This window comes from Petromyzon marinus, chromosome 11 (assembly GCF_048934315.1).
Source record: "Petromyzon marinus isolate PM22_M1 ecotype Great Lakes invasive population chromosome 11, UKy_Petmar_22M1.pri1.0, whole genome shotgun sequence".
NCBI classification, from domain to species: domain Eukaryota; kingdom Metazoa; phylum Chordata; class Hyperoartia; order Petromyzontiformes; family Petromyzontidae; genus Petromyzon; species Petromyzon marinus.
Window position 1 is genome coordinate 5,979,892 of NC_133677.1, and position 19,086 is coordinate 5,998,977.

Consider the following 19,086-nt stretch of genomic DNA (forward strand, 5'->3'; position numbering starts at 1 on the left):
TTGTCAATGATCTCAAGGCAGCTGGGACCATAGTCACCAAGAAAACAATTGGTAACACTACGCCGTGAAGGACTGAAATCCTGCAGCACCCGCATGGTCCCCCTGCTCAAGAAAGCACATATACATGCCCGTCTGAAGTTTGCCAATGAACATCTGAATGATTCAGAGGACAACTGGGTGAAAGCGTTGTGGTCAGATGAGACCAAAATGGAGCTCTTTGGCATCAACTCAACTCGCCGTGTTTGGAGGAGGAGGAATGCTGCCTATGACCCCAAGAACACCATCGCCACAGTCAAACATGGAGGTGGAAACATTATGCTTTGGGGGTGTTTTTCTGCTAAGGGGACAGGACAACTTCACCGCATCAAAGGGACGATGGACGGGGCCATGTACCGTCAAATCTTGGGTGAGAACCTCCTTCCCTCAGCCAGGGCATTGAAAATGGGTCATGGATGGGTATTCCAGTATGACAATGACCCAAACACACGGCCAAGGCAACAAAGGGGTGGCTCAAGAAGAAGCACATTAAGGTCCTGGAGTGGCCTAGCCAGTCTCCAGACCTTAATCCCATAGAAAGTCTGTGGAGGGAGCTGAAGGTTCGAGTTGCCAAACGTCAGCCTCGAAACCTTAATGACTTGGAGAAGATCTGCAAAGAGGAGTGGGACAAAATCCCTCCTGAGATGTGTGCAAACCTGGTGGCCAACTACAAGAAACGTCTGACCTCTGTGATTGCCAACAAGGGTTTTGCCACCAAGTACTAAGTCATGTTTTGCAGAGGGGTCAAATACTTATTTCCCTCATAAAAATGCAAATCAATTCATAACATTTTTGACATGCGTTTTTCTGCATTTTTGTTGTTATTCTGTCTCTCACTGTTCAAATAAACCTACCGTTAAAACTATAGACTGATCATTTCCTTGTCAGTGGGCAAATGTACAAAATCAGCAGGGGATCAAATACTTTTTTTCCCTCACTGTATCTCCTCGTATGCCCTGCCAAACTTAACGGGTACTAACAACACTCTTTATAAACCCTATGAATGGTGATCTTAGTCTTATTTATAAGAGTTACAAAAGAACCGCATGTATTGATACATTGATTCTTCTTAGGAAACCTGGAGAAATTAAATATTGTTTTTTATTCAGATATGTTGTATATAGTGGGTGCACCGCAGCCAATAGAGGCACTATCATTTACTGCAGTGAACAAAAAATGCAGTATATATTGAATCAAATTAGAGCCCTGAATTGTGACAATTCGTTGGCTAGAGGCAGGGGTTTATTATTACATGGATTGTTTCGGTACATACACCATACTTACTTAACGTAACCCTAAAAAAATATGTAAGTAGCCAGCCATATTACTTTATTAAATTCACAATTTAAATGATCATTATTTAGCTTTTCTCAATGAAAGTAGATTTACCTATATATTGTAAATATACAGCGCAACTACGCACATTCAATTCACAGCAGACTGAGTAATAGGCCAATATGTGAAGGTTGGATTTGTGAACATGTAGATAAAATTACATTTACTCCATGCTTAAATAGAGTACTGGACAAAAATGAAACGTAAACAGCTTTAAACATCACGGGGAGTGCATTAGTGTGTGTTATAAGTGCGACAATGTACGCAGATATTCAGAATTTATTGCGACTATAGTTTCGGCAGCCAACAGCCGCCTTGTTCTAGTCTCGGCAGAGGGCTTCTCGCCCCCACTGATGTCCCCCCCGCCCACCACCGATGTGTGCAGAGACTACTGCAGATACTACTATTGAATGTAGGATGTGTAGGCATATGTGCCTACAAAATAAAGTAATATTTTTTTTGGGGGGGTGGGGGGAGTGATTTTTTGTTTGTGATAGTTGGGTCGACAATTGTTGTACATCTGTTGGATCAACTTTTTACCCCCACATCTGGAGGAGTGGGGGTCCACTTTCTACGACTTTTGATTCGGGCCTTCTGAAAGGCTCTAATCATTTAGTTGACGGACAAACGGCTTTCATGATAAGATATCTGTGAAAAGATCAGATTTGGGAACATCCATAGAAAATGGCAGTTACGCTACTGTGCTGGGTGTGGGCTGTTAATTGTCCATTGTGGATATATCGGTCGGATATGCGACGTTGTACCGAACTGCACACATATACGAAGGAGTTACATAAAATAAATAGGAGGACGCTATTCTTAAGAGCAGGGGAGTGAGATGTGGATTTTAGCAAAAAAACTAAAAAAAACACACACACACTGAAGAAAATCAATTTGGGGGAAATTTCAGGGTAACGGCAATGCCGTGCAATCGTTTTATTAGCGAGTTGACTCGATGGCGAAGAATAAATTTTCCTGACGGGCATTCTGAATGCATCGTTTCAAATTCTCCTCTCCCGAGCCTGGCCCACTCGCCACCATTTTAAAGCGAAAAGTCCACATGAGCCATAAATGTCGCTGTAACATTTTGTGCTTTGCACATTGGGTCAAATTACTTGGAATTGCGAGCTAGGTAAAAGTTGTAAATGGAATGGTAGGATGCCTTTTTTGGGGGGGGGGGGCTCAAAGTTTTTTTTTTACCAAGCCCTGTAATTTAGCTGTAGAAATTCTATCTTGTGATGTTTTTTTTCCCTTCACGGAATGACAGATTTGAATTTGTTGATTTATATCATTTCCAAAATTGTATCTGACCATGGAAAGGTTAATGCAATCAGTGATGGTGCCATTTTAAAAAACAAGCTTGGCACGGTGCTTGCTGATTGCCTAAATGCAAATGCAGTTTGGGTCGCTTTTCATGCATATACGGTTTATTTATAAACCCGTTATTTACGAGCATGCTATTTGAGTAATTTTTTTTTGTCACCACTGCTTTTGTATAGAATGAAATGGATGATCTGGTTTTACATGCAACAAGCTGCATCAATTAGAAATATTTAAAGATATTCAAAGAAAAATCCTGGCACTCACTGCAATACATTATTCGTAAGAGTGTATCCTTGCAGCGGGATTAATGATCTTCTAAAACGTAAATGCAATGTAAATGTGCAGCCCTACCAATGCCTGCTCACACGACACATGGTGTAAAAGTCCACATGAAGGCCTATGCCTTCACTAGACGTCTTGCAAAAAGTTCACACTTCACCGCACCATAAATGACGTCATGCGATTTTGGCCGATTTTTCACCCCCCCTCCCCCCCTCGTCACACGGCGTCACAAAAAGTCAGACCCCCCTCAAATATGACGTCACAAAGCTCTCTCCACCCCCCCCCCCCCTCAAAAAAAGCATTACCATTTTGAAAATAAAACATGCTTCAAATCACTTTAAACTATTGTCATTGTAGTGCGTATTTAAGGTGGCGCTGCACTCTGATGTTGTAGGAGTAACACGTATTAAAAAGGAGGCGTTGGAAAGCTGAAATTTAGCATAAAATTCACTTGAAAATATTCAACGTCTAACTAAGACTGCAGATGTTCAGAATATTATATTTGAATTATCTTATAATTATAAAATATTAAAAGTAATTAGAACTATAAAAATACTTGAAACTCTGCAGTAGAAAGAAGCAAAATGGAGAGTACAATTATTACAATCACATTCATTCCACAGAATGAAAAGCCCGGGTAGAATCATAAAAATGAGAATTTTAAATAACAATCATTCCAAATTTTTTTTAAATGTATGCTTCTCCATTTTTCCATAGAGAAGCAAAATGCTCCTTCATGGAATAAATAAAAGGTGACCTAAGTAAATTTAAATAATCAAATAGTTAATAACGAAATTTAATCAAAATTAGTGTTGTTTGAACAATTCTATTGTTTATATTTATTTAAAGTTGCGCATTTTGATGTGACGTCACATTTCTCACACCCCCCCTCCCCCCTCATCACACATCGTCACAAATGTCTGACCCCCCTCCCCCCCCAGGTGTGTGACGTCATTTATGGACGGCCCCTTAGTTACTAATTCAACACACCGGTGTATTGGAGAGTAAACTCACAACATTTAAAATTTGACTACGATGTTGTGCCGATGATTACATGACAAACCTTACTAATTGGTTGTGTTGGGTGGTGGTGGGCTTCACGACGCATTTATATTTATGCGATCTAACCCAAAAATACATTTATCATGGATAATATTGGTCGCGAAAGCCTATGTGTTAAACTGACTAACTGTTGTGTACCCATATATGCTACTGGGTGGACAGAGGCGGTGGGTACTTAAGAGACTTGCAACATCGTTTCATTGGCCACACAAGGGCATTGAACTGCTAATCTCCACATTGCAAGCCCACCATGCTGACCATCACAGCAAATCACCGTATTGGCCGTCTGGAACGCTGTTCCTTCCGATAGGAAGCCACTGGAGCTATGCACTTTTAAATGTCGATTGAAAACGAATTGATTTAGAACTGCTTGTTGTGTTTAGTCTGCTGTCCTTCAACCCGCACCTCCAATTTGTATGGTTGGCCACGTACGGTGCACGATCCAGGTTCGATTTAACACAGTACGTAAAATTCGTGATCTGATGCCATCTTTGAAGGATGTGATCCCCGGCGTCTGCAAGCTAAGTTGTGTCTGCGGCAGTAGTTAAATTGGGGAAACTAAGCGACATGTCTCGGACCGTGTTTGTGAACATAAGGCAGATCTGAAACACAGTAGGACCAATACCTCGGCCGTGGCTGATCATTGTTTTAATGCGGTGGGCTCACACGAAATAGATTTCTCTAAGACGAAGGTACTTTGCAAACTCACTGGCTATCAACAAAGATTCGTTCATGAAGCCATCCATATATACAGACATAGACACAATTTCAACTGAGAAAATGGGTACAAACTCAGCAATCACTGGCAGGACGTTATCAACCAGTTTGTCATAACTGGCTGTAATGTTTCCATTTTAGACCTGGAAGCCCTTTAATTTGTAGAAGCCCACCACCAGGACCATCACTGCCCACTACTACCATCACCACTAGCAGTAGCCCTTTATTGGTGAAAGCCCACCACCAGGACCATCACTGCCCACTACTACCATCACCACAAGCAGTAGCCCTTTACTGGTGAAAGCCCACCACCAGGACCATCACTGTCCACTACTACCATCACCACTAGCAGTAGCCCTTTATTGGTGGAAGCCCGCCACCAGGACCATCACTGCCCACTACTACCATCACCACTAGCAGTAGCCCTTTACTGGTGAAAGCCCACCACCAGGACCATCACTGCCCACCACTACCATCACCACAAGCAGTAGCCCTTTATTGGTGAAAGCCCACCACCAGGACCATCACTGTCCACTACTACCATCACCACTAGCAGTAGCCCTTTATTGGTGGAAGCCCACCACCAGTACAATCGTTACCCACTGCTACCATCACCTCTAGCAGCAACCGTCACCAGTCTGAGTGTGTAAAGCGAGGTGCAATGATTACCTGGCAGCCCTTTAATTGGTGGAAACCCACCACCACCACCACCATCATTGCCCACGACTACCATCACCCTTACACCACCCTACATCACCTTCTAGCACCCCCCTACATACTGGGGCACGCCATTTGTAATGCCGTACATTAACATTAGCTACCCCGCCCATGCTGCTGACACTTGCGCTATGCCCATTTTTAAACCTTTATAAACAGTTTGTCATTAGAAGCCAACCCCCTTTTCCTGATGACGACCACTTGTGTTGTGATCGAAACGTCGTCGTTTTTTGTTATTTCCTTTGAACCTATCTACGTAACTTGAGTAAAAGACCCAAAGAATAGGTGCACAATAAGTTCAACATTGCATAAGCATTTAACTTTTCCATTCGTGGGTTTGTTTAACAATATATATTAGCCAAAATGACATAGGCTAGAGTTTCTGTGCTGTAAAACATTTTATAATTAACCTCAGGTTAATGGTAGTGAACGTGCAGGTACTACAGTGAAAGTATCCATGAGTAATATAACACAAAATCAACCGCAATTATAAAATTAAGGTTAATGGCTCTACATTTTAAGTACATTATCTCCAATTTTCTTTTCCCCCACGAATTCAATCACATTTAAGTCTTAAATTACATGTTTAAGTGGTGTTGCGTCATTTTAAATAGGACAGGTTTTTTTTTTGTTATTTAAAACCACCATCCCAACAGGATTATTTATACTCTTTGGTTTTTTCGGTAAAGTCACGTAGGTAAAAGATAAAATAACATAAGTTGAAAAGAAGAAATGAAACAACAAGTGATTGTAATTTAGTTTTTATTTTATTTTTTTAATTTGTATCTTTTACCTACGTGACTTTACCGAAAAAACCAAAGCGTATGGATCATTGCAGTCACGAAAACTTCAAATCTAGGATTATTTATGCTGAAGACCTGGGTTCTGGAGATGTGGAGAGTTGTTTGCCATGTCCAATTGATTCAAACTGTGTGATGACTACACCATTTGGCTAGGTTGTGTCTTTAGGGCATGGCAAGTCAGAATTCACTGTGACAGAAAAGGCAAGTTATGAAGGAATGCCAATAAACATACAAATGGTATTGGCACGTTAATATTAACATTCTGAGGTCCTGAAATACTATGTATAAAAAGCATGTAGGGTTGCTTCCAGCAGTGCGATGGTTAGCACACTCGCAAACCAGAGGTTGTGATTCAATCACTCTGCGTGGCAGTTGATAGAATGTTTTTTTTTAATCGCCTGCCTTTGTCCGCCCAGCAGTGTAAATTGGTATGTCAGAGTTAGTCGACCGGATAGATCACGTGTTAAGGTGGGGGATGGGAGTGGAGGTACTCCCACCTCGTTCAAGTCTTCTGGTCAGTGTGGAAGAGTAGGACAAGCTTCTAGAGCTCCCTCTAATGCAGTGCTTCTTCACCTTGTACTGCAGCCTTGCACCCCTTTGGTTATCAATCGTGAACATATTTATAATGTTAATAAATAAATCCATAGGTTTGATGAAACACAGTAGTCGTGCTTGTATGCCCCTGCTTAATTTGTGTTTTGGTGATTTACCTTCTAAACAAAATCTGGCATGGCTCTCACCACCAGAGAGGGGATGCATGCCACCCCAGGTTAAGAACCACTCGTCGAATGCATGGCCCGTGTGCCGGCAATGGCATTAGCAAGAAATCGCAGGGCGGTACCTTTACCTTTTTTTTTAGGAAATAAAAATTGGAGCGAATTACACACTTTGTCATTTTCCACCACTTTATGAAACCATATAAGCCATTTACATTGCCATAGTTTAAGCGAAATTATTGCAATATTTGAACTTGTAAACATATCGTTTAAGGTGTAAAATACTTATCTTGGCCCAGAAGCAACAGGGCATTTGTGCTTGGGGCATATTTACAGCACTGAACCAAAATACAGCATACCTAACATTGTGCTTGTGCCTGGTTAGACACGAAGGCTATTATTAACATTAACCATCGCAGATTTGCTGACGACATATTAATTATAATGTCCATTGGGGATGAACTGCAGTAAAAATTCGAAAAAAGAATAAAGCCTCCAAAGTTTGGCTCAGGATAAAAATGAGAAAAGCAATGGTCATGTCCAATATTATTTCTAAACCATTGGAGACATCTGTCAGTGAGCGACCCAACTGGAAAATACAGCAGAGTATGTGTAGAGTATCCTAGTGCAGCTGTTAGAGGCAGACCAAAATACAATTTTAGCCAAAATGAATAGGTGGACAAGAGCAGATTGGAGTGCATTTGTGAAGCTGAACTTGATAAGGGCAAGTAGCATAGCGAAATGCCTTAGAGAAGAGCGTTTGTAAGCAGTGTGCACTTCTTATGATGTATGGTTCAGAAGCACGGTCATTTATGAAACAATAAAAAAACTGAAATGTGAGAAAATAAGTGTGGAGAGATGCACGTTTCGAATACTATTTGGAAGCACAAAGAGGAGCGTGCATTTAAAGAACATCTAATGGACGTCTGTCAAAAATATCTTCATAGCGCCAGTATAAATACATTTTCTGATTCTGAACATCTGCAGATAAAAGACGTAGTTCAAACTGTTAAGAAAAGTAAGTGGACTTGTGCAAGACACGTCGCGAGAACGGATGATGGCCGATGGTTAAGAATACTAATCGAGTGGCAACCAAGAAATAAAACAACGTCCTAGAGGACGCCCACCAAGGAGATGGAGCGATGAAATCAGCTTTTGGGCATGTGCTAGGTGGATTATTACTTCGCAGGTGAATGCATGCAGTATAATGTAGTGGGCAGTGGTGCATTGGACTCTTCTTTACGCGTTAAGGACCTGCAATGTGTCAGAGGCTTTCTCTGAACCCATGGCCTGAAAAACATGTTTTGAGATAATTCAGTGGCTGCATAGATCCTTGCCCCTATAGCCACCTTTAGTTAGTAACTAAAGGTCAATAGTCAAGGTCACGGCATTGTTTACATGTGTGTTCTCATTAGCGCATGCAGCTCCACTTTCTATGATGTTTCAATGTGTCCACTATTTTTGAGTGCCTAATACATTATGTGGTCTCTTGAAGTAAAACAAATGTACACTACTTCGGCGGCTGTTTAAGTGAAACCGGGATTTATTAATGTCATACCTGGCCGTTATTCTACTATGAAACTTCACCCGTGGTATTGTTCTGCGTGACCGTAATTACTGGAACATAACTTCTCATTCTTATTAAGTCCATGGATCCACCTGCAATGACCAGTTTTGCGGTGTTCCATGCGGTTTTCCACGCGGTTACAATATAAATCATTCGATGTTGAACTTAAACGTTCACTTTTGTTCGAGTACTTAGTGTTCCATTTTGTGGATAGTGTGTGCAGCTATGTGGGAGATATCTAAAAACGCACTTCTCTTGCAGGACAAAGTGATTGATTGCTGAAATGAGCAACGAAGCTGTGCTCATCCCCTACATATGGCTCTGAGCCAGAAGTGAAAAAATTCCACATTCCTTTGGAAGGGGCGAGTCTATCCAACCACTGTTGACCTCCCCACAAAAGTGATTACTCATCACATGGACGCCAACCAGGATTTAAGCTCGCAACCTTCCAGCAGCAACCTACGTGCTCTACCACTGTGTTCATATCTTTATAAGATTTCTCGCTCACAAGTAGAATTGCCAAAGTGTTATTTTGAGTGCCAATTGGATGTAAAGCATGTTGTGAATATTCTGTTCTTGACTTCATTGCAGATCATAATTTGACAGCTATAATCAAAACATTTTTCAAACACGTTCGTCTTTATGGACAGCCTGTGGTTGAAAGCTTGTTGATTGGGGTGTTCGTATTTCCAGGGTACATGTACATCAAACTGCCAAATATAATGGTGCAGGATGAGACATTCTCTGAAGAAAATGTTTCCTGGAAATGATATTAACATCATTGTCGAAGTAATTTGAGGCGAGTGAAATAAAATGCATTTGGCACTCAGGCACAACCCGAAGATTTTCACTTGAAACACGTGGCTTCATTTGTAGAAACTTGTTAAGATTGTGTTAAAAATATTTAATTTATTTAGTATAAGATCTGCATGGTATGTTTTGTTGAAAGCTTGAATTTCATTGTAATTATATATTGAAAACGATTGCATTGTTAGTATTGTAAACGTTTTGGTCCGAGATTGCGCGGTTGGGAAACTTTTGAAAGTAAAAAAATCTCACTTAAAAAAAAACTAAGTTGCTGCAATGTCCCCTTTCATCGGCGATATTTTGTGAGGTGCTTACCAATAGGCACTAGCTTCCAGATAGAAAAGTGAGCATCCTTTACTCAGGTAAACTGTATTTTGCAATTAATTTAACCCAAGGGGCTTCGGAAATGCTTGTTTTTCTTTCCACTACACACACACACAAAATGTGAGATACGGTGGCGATGTAACAAAGGACCCTTGGCTGTTGCCGAAGGAACGGTGGGGCCGCTGCGGTTCCTGCTGCTCTTGGCTTCGAGAGATTATGGCAGCGGTCCAAGCGGCGCGGAATGATTGACACACGTGGGCTAAGGGAACAAAATCAATGGGGGGGGGACGTCGCTTGCGGTGGGGGTGGCGACAGGCCTGAATGGAGATCTGGGGTTAATGGAGAAGGGTATAAAGGGAGGAAAAGCAGTGGCCCCCAAGCATCCCACGGGCAATCTTACGAAGAGACGGCTTCATAAATCAAATACCCCGGATGTTTAGGGAATGATTAAATGCACTGTTTACAATTGTACATGAGAGCCTTTAACAAATGCAACTTCTGTCTGCCTGAAGGCAGCCCTGCCCCCGTTGAGAATTAGACCTCTTACAGTAAGCACAGCTTTGGAAGCCAATGTCAATGTCTGCAGGGATGCCTTGAAGCTTGTTTTACAATAGCCGCCACGGCCTAAGGATTCGTGGCAATGCCTGAAAAGGAATCAACGACTGTTGACTAATGACCAACTCGAAGTGCCACCGTATGTCACAAAGATAATGCATGCATGCTCACTGCAATGGCCTTTTAAACGTGATGTTGTTGTTGTTGTACTCCCTGCTTTATTAATGTTTACGTCATTATTTTACATTTAAAACCTATTAACATGTATGATTATTATAAAATGTTGGTACACATTGCACGCAACCTTGGTTAAAGCTTTTAAGAGCTATTAACGATCTTGATTTATATATGTATATAAAAGAGCGCAATGCTTTTTATTCAGGGTTTTACTTTTAAGGGTTGGGTAGCACAAAGTAGTATGTACCATGTTTAAGGATAAAGGCATATTACATGTGCAGAGTATTAAATTATATATTGCAGTGTGCACGTTGCAGTTGCTAATAGAAGATGCATGGCTGCAAAATGCAAATCAGTCCTTGCATCTTTAATGACAGAATATTTTACATTGAGATTTCAGGATGCGATTAACAAGCGGAGTCTGCCAATGACAAAATGTACATCGCCTTTAATCATCCCAATGTTCACCGTGAAACGCAAGTGTTGAACCGAATGGGGATCCTGTTATTGTGTATAATGGTCGGCTCACTGGATATGCAAAACGGAGGTTTTCGGCACTGCAGTTGAAAACGCCGTGCGAGTTTCTCAAATCCCTCACCCCACGACCCCGCAGCTCCTCTGTCCGCCCAACGGATCGCTTGCGGTGGGGTAAAGTGTGAGTCCTTACCACATCCTCCAAGACGTATTGCCAGCGTGGTAGAGTAGGCCACATACCATATTGAGGGGCCCTCTCGAACTTCATCTATTGGAGGCCTTTCTACCAGCAGTGGCGTGAGTAAGCAATTTCCTGGCTGCACATTTACATATTCTACTAAATACTAAAACATAAGTTATGGGATTTGGTGTGAATGCTATTTGCGGGGGTTTTATGCGTTGGCAAAATGGATAAACTATACATAGTAAGTTAACTTTATCTGGTTATATTTGTTGACAAATCTATTCCGAAGTCCTATTTGTGATCAAATAATGAGGTCCAGCCATTTTTTTTTAATCCACTACTGGAAGAAGGCCTTCACATCCCAATATCGGGCATGAGGGTTGTTTGACCATACTTCACTTCGTTGGTCATTGCAGGTTATTAAAGCACGTGAAGATAAAGGAGTCATAAATTGTTGTGCAATGTGTGCATGGCTAATACATATATTTAGTGTGAAATGCCGACTCGGCAGAAAAAGCCAAATTTATGTCAGCATGGCCCACTTTTGTCACCTAAATTATGTGTGGCTTCATGTATGCTTCTAGGCAATTTGCAAAAGTTATTATGCTTTGCATGATAATTTCGGTCAAAGTGTATAGGGTGGAAAGTTCAACGTCTATAACTGCAGGGGGTAGAGAAATGTTTAGGAATTAAAATAAAACCTAAACCTCCACATTTAATTAATTCCTGTGTTACAGACGCCGAAAATCAATAGATTAAAGTGGCATGTTGCCGCATTGCATTTCCTTTCGTTAGCTGAGTGATTGATTGATTTATAAAATATATATTCCTTTCAAGGATTATGGCAATAGTGAGATACACTTTTCAGGGACTTTTTTTTAAGGCATATAGGAAATATGGAAATGTGATGTGGTTCTGGTTGTAAATTTCAGCGTAACTACGAGTGCATAGCAGCCTACTCTTGCAGATAGTTCCGTGAGATGTTAACATGCGCGGGCACGGCCTTAACATCTTTGAATGATGGCACGATTTCTGATTCATTGGTTCCCATGCTGCTGCAGCTGCTGCGGATTGCGTCTCAAATCAAGTGAATCTTGGATTCAGATTAGAGAAGCACCTCTAAGCCCCGTGTGCTGGGACCCTGAGCTGCCTGCGTCTCTTCGCGTTTTTGTATCTGTATTCAGTTAGCGGCGGTGCATGCCCTTGTTCAATTTTCTGTCTATTGCCTTTGTGAAGTGCCAGGCGCACAAATATTTTGGTTCAAATTGCACAAAGAAACTGCATTTGTACCACGTTAGACACTCCCCCCAGGCGAATTTGAAAACAAATACTCTACACTTACACAACTTAAGGCACACAGGCCAGGGCACACCTCACACCCCACAGAACAGAGTGCAACACATTTGCCAATTTCTTAGGGAAGAACACTTGGGTGGCAAAGGTTGCCTGAGAAACCGCTCGGCAAGAAAATGAGCTGCAAACACAAAACACATTTTGTGCCCAGGTGGCGTTGATTGAAATCGCATTTTGCAGCTTGTATCTGAAATCTGCTCACAAAATGTGTGGGGAATTACAAAAGAGCAGAGACATAAAGTATCGGAGTGTGGACGCTGATCGCAGCTGGACCTGATGCAATTTGCAAAAAAAGCACTTTTCAAAAAGTCTTGTCTCTGGAAGGAAATGCAGGCCTGCTGCCCCAGTCCTTAGGGTAATAGTGAACGCTTGGTGTTCAGAGCAACTTGTTTCCAATCTGCCGTTGTGTCTTACTTGTAAACTATTCATTTTAGATCCATTCACGACGAAATGTAGCTTTTAAAAATTATGGCTAACATGTTTTTATTTTATTTATAGTGAACGCTTGGTGTTCAGAGCAACTTGTTTCCAATCTGCCGTTGTGTCTTACTTGTAAACTATTCATTTTAGATCCAGTCACGACGAAATGTAGCTTTTAAAAATGATGGCTAACATGTTTTTATTTTATTTATAGTGAACACTTGGTGTTCAGAGCAACTTGTTTCCAATCTGCCGTTGTGTCTTACTTGTAAACTATTCATTTTAGATCCATTCACGACGAAATGTTACGTTTAAAAATTACGTCCAACATGTTTTATTTTATTTTCATTATTATTTGGCTATAAGAAGGACGCAACTTTTTATCACATCACTTTAGCTGAAACATGGTGACATGTGGCATCGAGTTTAATTTAAAATAATTCTGTAATTGGAATGTATTAACGTAAGTAACTATATTTTCAGATATGTTAGGCCAAGTTTATTACATCCATTCAGGAGCAGAGATTGACAACTGTTTACCAGTCACAAGCAAGTAGAGGTCAAAATGTCACAGTTGGATTGTCCAAAAACTACATGTATGCAGATCTTGTAATGAAATTAAATAAAGGTATTAAAAAAACTAATTTTCCAATGCTAATTTATAACATGCATACTGTTCTTTTTTTAGACATCTGTATTTCCAAATTTAAAAGAAGTAGTGAGACTTTGTAATGACTGCCATTTATACATTTTTATAGAAATCACCTACGGTAATTGGAAAAACACAATAGTTTATTCGTGAACTTGAGCCGTTAATAGCTTTCCATAGATGTCCTTCGTAATTCATATTCCCCATTATTTAGTTGGCTATAGGTGGACTGCATTGCTCTTAAAGATATCCTTGTATTTTACGGTTGTCAATTTTCTAATCAATACAATTTTTACATTTTAATGAAGTTATAAGATTGAACATTAAAATAGGACAAGGAGAATTAATTTTTTGGTTGCAAAAAGAACATTTTTCATTTAATAAATTATTTCCTTTTCAAAACCTCAATTTACCGGTACAAATGGCTTTCGTGAAAACGAAGATTGCCGGTTGATCTAATTATCTCAATTCCAAAAAGAAATTCTACGCTTTTTTGGGGGGGGTGAGTGCCGCGGGGCGGGAGGAATTTACAATACATGTTGTAAGTTCGACGCGTAAAATTATTACACATTTTTTGTGAGAGCAATATTGCATAACGCAACTTAACTTAATTTACACGAAACAATATCCCTTTTGTTTGGCTCGAAAAGTTGTATTTAGCGGCGTTCCACACGAATACAACAACTCTAAAGTCTGTGCAAATTGTGACTTTAAGCTCACTGTCAAGGTGACCACGAGCATAAAAATGAAATAGGTCTGAGGGCTGACAGGGAATTGACGGCAGCTTGTGCGCACCGAGCTCCATTACCTGCACAGTGTCAGTCTGGAAGATTTAACCCTTTCCTTATTCATTTTCGCTTCCGTAGAAACCACGGGAGAGGACCCTTCTGGCTTGATTGCTGGGTTTAGGTACGAGTGGACGCGTCATCTTAAGACCACTGTGGCTCTTCCAGACGGGGCATTGCACGCTCGCGCAAGGTTCCTCTAAGGCGACGCTTGAGCGCACACTTTACCAGCGTCGTGCGTTGTTTCAGGCACGTGTTGGGGGGGAAAGAAGAAGTTCCACCCGAGCTTTAACGAACGCTCGGCAACGCACGCTTTTTCAGTACAAGGCACTGTGAGCTTCGTGGGGGATTAATCAGGGGTTGTGGGCCTTGAGTGTGCAGTCGTTTGATGCCAGGGACATCATTTGTATAGCCGTGGCACGTAAGCGTTAAGTTTTCCTGGTGACATGTAAACACAGAATTCTATTTGCATCTGTATGAAGTCCTGCGGGGTGTTGCTTAAATTATCTAAAATATGCCGGAGTGGCAACGGTTGACGACTGCCCTATGTTAATGGGATGAAATTGGATTTTCAGTATCCACTGCCCATATGGCAACCACTTCTGTTACGTGTCATCTCTGATGGCTTGATTTAATTGGGTTCTGATTACTCTGAGTCAGCATCGTGCACCAAAAGTTAATGAAATAGCTTCTTGGCAGCGATGGTCTGTAGCCATTTTGGTACTTGCCCTCCTTTGTGAAGCAATTTTGCTCTAAAGCTTTAGCAACCATTTTACTAATAGGCCCGCCTGTTTTTAAAGAGGTGTTACCATGCAAATTACAAAGACATAAAATAACAATATAAGGCCATTTAATGTAACTATAATAACCCCCGCATTTTCAACAAATCAATCTGCTTTATTTCCTATCAAAAACTGATAGAAAAAAAAACTGCTTCAGTCAACGTTTTCTTTTACAAACCATAATTTTGCAATCTGAAAACAGGTAAACAAAATATTACGAACTATATTAATATTGTTTATGTATAACTAACCAATCTGATTTATATTCTGTTCAGAACCTTATATAACACAACAACAAAAGCTGCAGTAAGCATCTTTTTTTAACAAACCATCATTCTGTTCTAAATTGAACCGGACCTCAGCCTCAACACAGGTTAGCAAATCGTGACTGGCTGGTTGGGTCATTTGTATTGAATGGTTCCCTTAAGAATGGTTCACCCTGAGGAGCTGTAGACTTAGAGGCAGCAGGCTCTAATGTAGACGGTATTGGTCCCTGACAAGGGATCTCTTAACTTCAGAATTTTCTTGGGTTGCATGTGTTCACAAGCACACAGTTCGACTCATTGTACTACACGGAGGAGAAAAGTTATTTACCTGGTAAAAAAAAAGCAATGGTGTTACTTGATAATGATATAATGGTAATTGTGACATTTATTAGGAATAATGCAATAATATTTTTGTTGCATTTGAAGACCTAAAAGATAAAAACGCATTTTACAATGTATACATGAGTGCATGTTTTCACATGTGTGTGCGGTCGTATGTGTGAGTACATGTGTGCACACGTAATGTGTATTAATATACCGTACGGATTCTCTTCTTTGGTATGTTAATAGGAGAACATTTCACGAAGAAAAACACAGCATAACATACGTATAGTAATTATGTAGGAATGAAATGGAACACATCCGAAACAAAAACCCAGCAGGGAGATGGAGCGATGAAATCTGCTCATGCGTACGTGGTAGGTGGATCATTACATCACAGGACTGTGATACTGAGGATGCTTTGATTCAGCAGTTCATTGATTGTGGCTGCTGATGATGCTGATGAATTCCATAAAGTAAAATCAAAAAGCGCGTGTTAGTCCCGCATACTCTCCTCGGTTATTGCGCGCATAAATTACGTACCCGCGCAGAAATGCGCGTCTTACGTGCGCGCTAGCGCAAATGCGGCGACGCTCACGGCGACCCGCCGCTCGTACCTCGCACTCTTGCATGGCCGACACGATGAAGGCAGAGCAGTGGGTGGTCGTGCCGTTGGCAAGCCCCTCGGTGGCCTCCGAGTTGGTCGGCTTGTAATCCACGTAATACTCGAGCGGGATCGTGGGCTGCGCCGCCCGCTCGTTGCTGGCCCCTCGTCTTCGCCGCTTCTTCTGGCGCCGGTGGTGCGCCAGGGGACCCTGCTGCTGCAGCTGGCGCATGCTCGCCGGGTATCGGCGCCACGAGATGTAGATGACCAGCAGGATGACGAGCACGGACAGGATGAGCGCCACGCAGCCGGCGATCACCTTGTGCAGTGACACGGCCTCCAGGTCGGGGTCCAGCGGCGGTGGCGGAGGGTGCACGGGGAAGTCTGCCGTGGGGTCTGTGGTCAGCACGATAGGTTCCCCCCACTCGATCCTCGACTCGACGACGGGCTTGAGCCAGCCAGTGGGCCGGCTGCCCGGCTTCGGTGCTGGCGCCGTAGGCTCGGCGGTCACCCGGGGTCTCTCGCCGCAAATGTTGTAATTGTCGATGGCCTCCATCACGTTCTCGCCCTCCAGGTGCTTGGGACCCGCGCAAATCATGTTCTTTTCTCTTCGGATGCCGAAGGTGGTGAGCCAGCTGCCCAGCGCGCACAGCTTCCGGTCGCACTCCCAGAGGTTTCCCGAGAGGCTGATGAGGTTGAGGGACTTGAGCGAGCTGAGCACCTCGTGGGTGAGCGTGGTGAACTTGTTGGAGTCGAGGCGCAGCGTCTGTAGGTTTGGCACATACTCGAAGGCGTTCGCTCTCAAGGACTGCAGTTCGTTGCCGGAGAGATCGAGAATCTGCAGGGTGCTCCAGATCCACACCATGCCCTGCGTCATCTCGCTGATCTTGTTTCCCTGCAGGTAGAGGTGCCGCAGGCTCATGAGCCGCGGGAAGTGAGCAAAGTTGACCTTGGAAAATTGATTGTGCTCCATGTGGAGCTCTGTCAGCCTGGTGAGGCCAGCAAAAGCATTTCGCGCCAGGCTCCTCAGCCGGTTGTAGCCAAGGTCCAGAAACTCGAGATTTCTGCAGTCTTGAAAAATCCGTACTGGCATCGTCTTGATGGTGTTGGAACGCAGGTGCAAGCTCTGCAACTTGCGGAGGCCCCTGAACAGATCCGGATCCAGTATCTGCAACTGGTTGTACGACAGGTCCAAATTCCGAAGGTTTGATATTGGCCGGAATGTACCATTGGCCAGATTTGAGATTCTATTGGAACTAAGGATTAGTTCTTTCAATCTGCGTATCCCTTGAAAGGCATGTGCATCGACAGTATGCACGTAATTGTGGTCAAGGTATAGCCATGTCAGTTGCCTAAAGCTGGCAAACTGATTGTAGTTCAACTCTTGCAGGCTGTTGTACCTCAGAGACAAACCGAGCGTGCCTGCGGAGATATTCCGTGGCAGTCCTTTCAGACCCAGTGACTCGCAGTACACGATCTTCACATCACACTTACAGCTTTTGGAACATGCTCCTTCGACTGTTGGGAACGATAATATGAAGGCTGCTGTAAAAATCATCAGTCTTGTTCTTGGGCCACTCAATACCCTGAATAGAATTAAACCTGAAAAAGGAAAAATGCGATGGAGGTAATGAACGATATGCTAAAGCTTTGCGTTCATTTAAAAATGCATTGACAAGTTACACTCACAACTCGGTGGTAAATCCTATGTCTTTTCTGCGATACGTAAAACAAAACTCGATTGTGTCTATGCAATTGTTTATTCGTGCTAGAAATATAAAGGTAAAAATATAGACGTTGAATACAGTAGAAGCATTATTGCAATTGTATGCCTTTTGACTTTTAAAGACCGCATTTGTTCGCCCCGTGCATAATGAGTGCAGTTTGCAGGAAAAGACTTACCCATTGCTGAACACATTGAATTGGCACTTGATTTCAAAATGTGTCGCACGCTGCGTCTAAAACCCACCGTCGATACGTTAATGGACTAACAGCATGACTGACGAGATTATGTTTCCTTCCCTCAAAGGCACTTTTTCCTCAATATAACTGCACAAAAGCGTGCGCCGGACTTCCACATTGAGAACTCGAAGTTGGGTTTCGCTTGCAGAAATCCATACGATCCGCACACGGAGAGAGAGAGAGAGAAACGGGCGTTTTACTGGTCGCTGTGCCCAGGTGTCCCAGCCGACAATTGAAACATCTTCTTTACATCGTCCAAAATCGAGCCTAGATCAGTGGACTGCCGCCGATTCTGATGCTTCACTGTTTTTCCTGCTCCTTCAGAATTCGTGGGCTCTGCGCGAATGCAAAAAAAACAACCCCAACAAATAAATCCCATGCAGTCCCCCCCCCCCCAGTCCCCTTTTGTTTGTCCCCTTAGTTTAATTAACAACGCTCTTTTTTTTGATCAATTAGTTGAAAGGTATGCATCGCGTGGGAAATGATCTATCACTTTTGCTTGCAACGTACAGAACAACAAAAAAAAACCACAACCATTGCATGTCTCTTGCTCACGAGTGTGCTGGCGTCGGTTGTTGTTTGGTCTGCGCTCAATAGCTGCGGCTCTCTCTCTCTCTCGCTCCCTCTCCCCTCCCTTCTCTCCATCCCTCTCTCTCCCTCTCTACCCTCAGCACAGCACGCACGCCCTCCTTCCCTCAACTCTCTCTCTGCTTGACTGATAGAGAAATTCTGATGCAGGGCTGCCCCTGGCGGCTTGGAAGTGTTGCAGTCATGGTCATGTGCACCGGATGACATTAAGCCATTGCCACCGTCGCACATGCGGTAGTTGAGCATTTAGGCATTAAAAAAAAGCCTTCTCGATGGC

General features: G+C 42.5%; 1 protein-coding gene across 1 annotated transcript in view; it reads right to left on the reverse strand.

Annotated features, from left to right (window-relative positions):
- LOC116941298 (leucine-rich repeat transmembrane neuronal protein 4-like) overlaps nt 1–18,865 on the reverse strand; it is a 40,827-nt gene extending 21,962 nt beyond the window's left edge. The window contains exons 1-2 of the mRNA XM_032952201.2: nt 18,162–18,865; nt 16,273–17,861 (exon numbers count right to left, since the gene is read on the reverse strand). Of these exons, the coding sequence (XP_032808092.1) occupies nt 16,273–17,861; nt 18,162–18,177 (1,605 nt within the window). The 5' untranslated portion in view covers nt 18,178–18,865. The remainder of the gene's footprint in view (nt 1–16,272; nt 17,862–18,161) is intronic.
- Nucleotides 18,866–19,086: the final 221 nt, after the last annotated feature.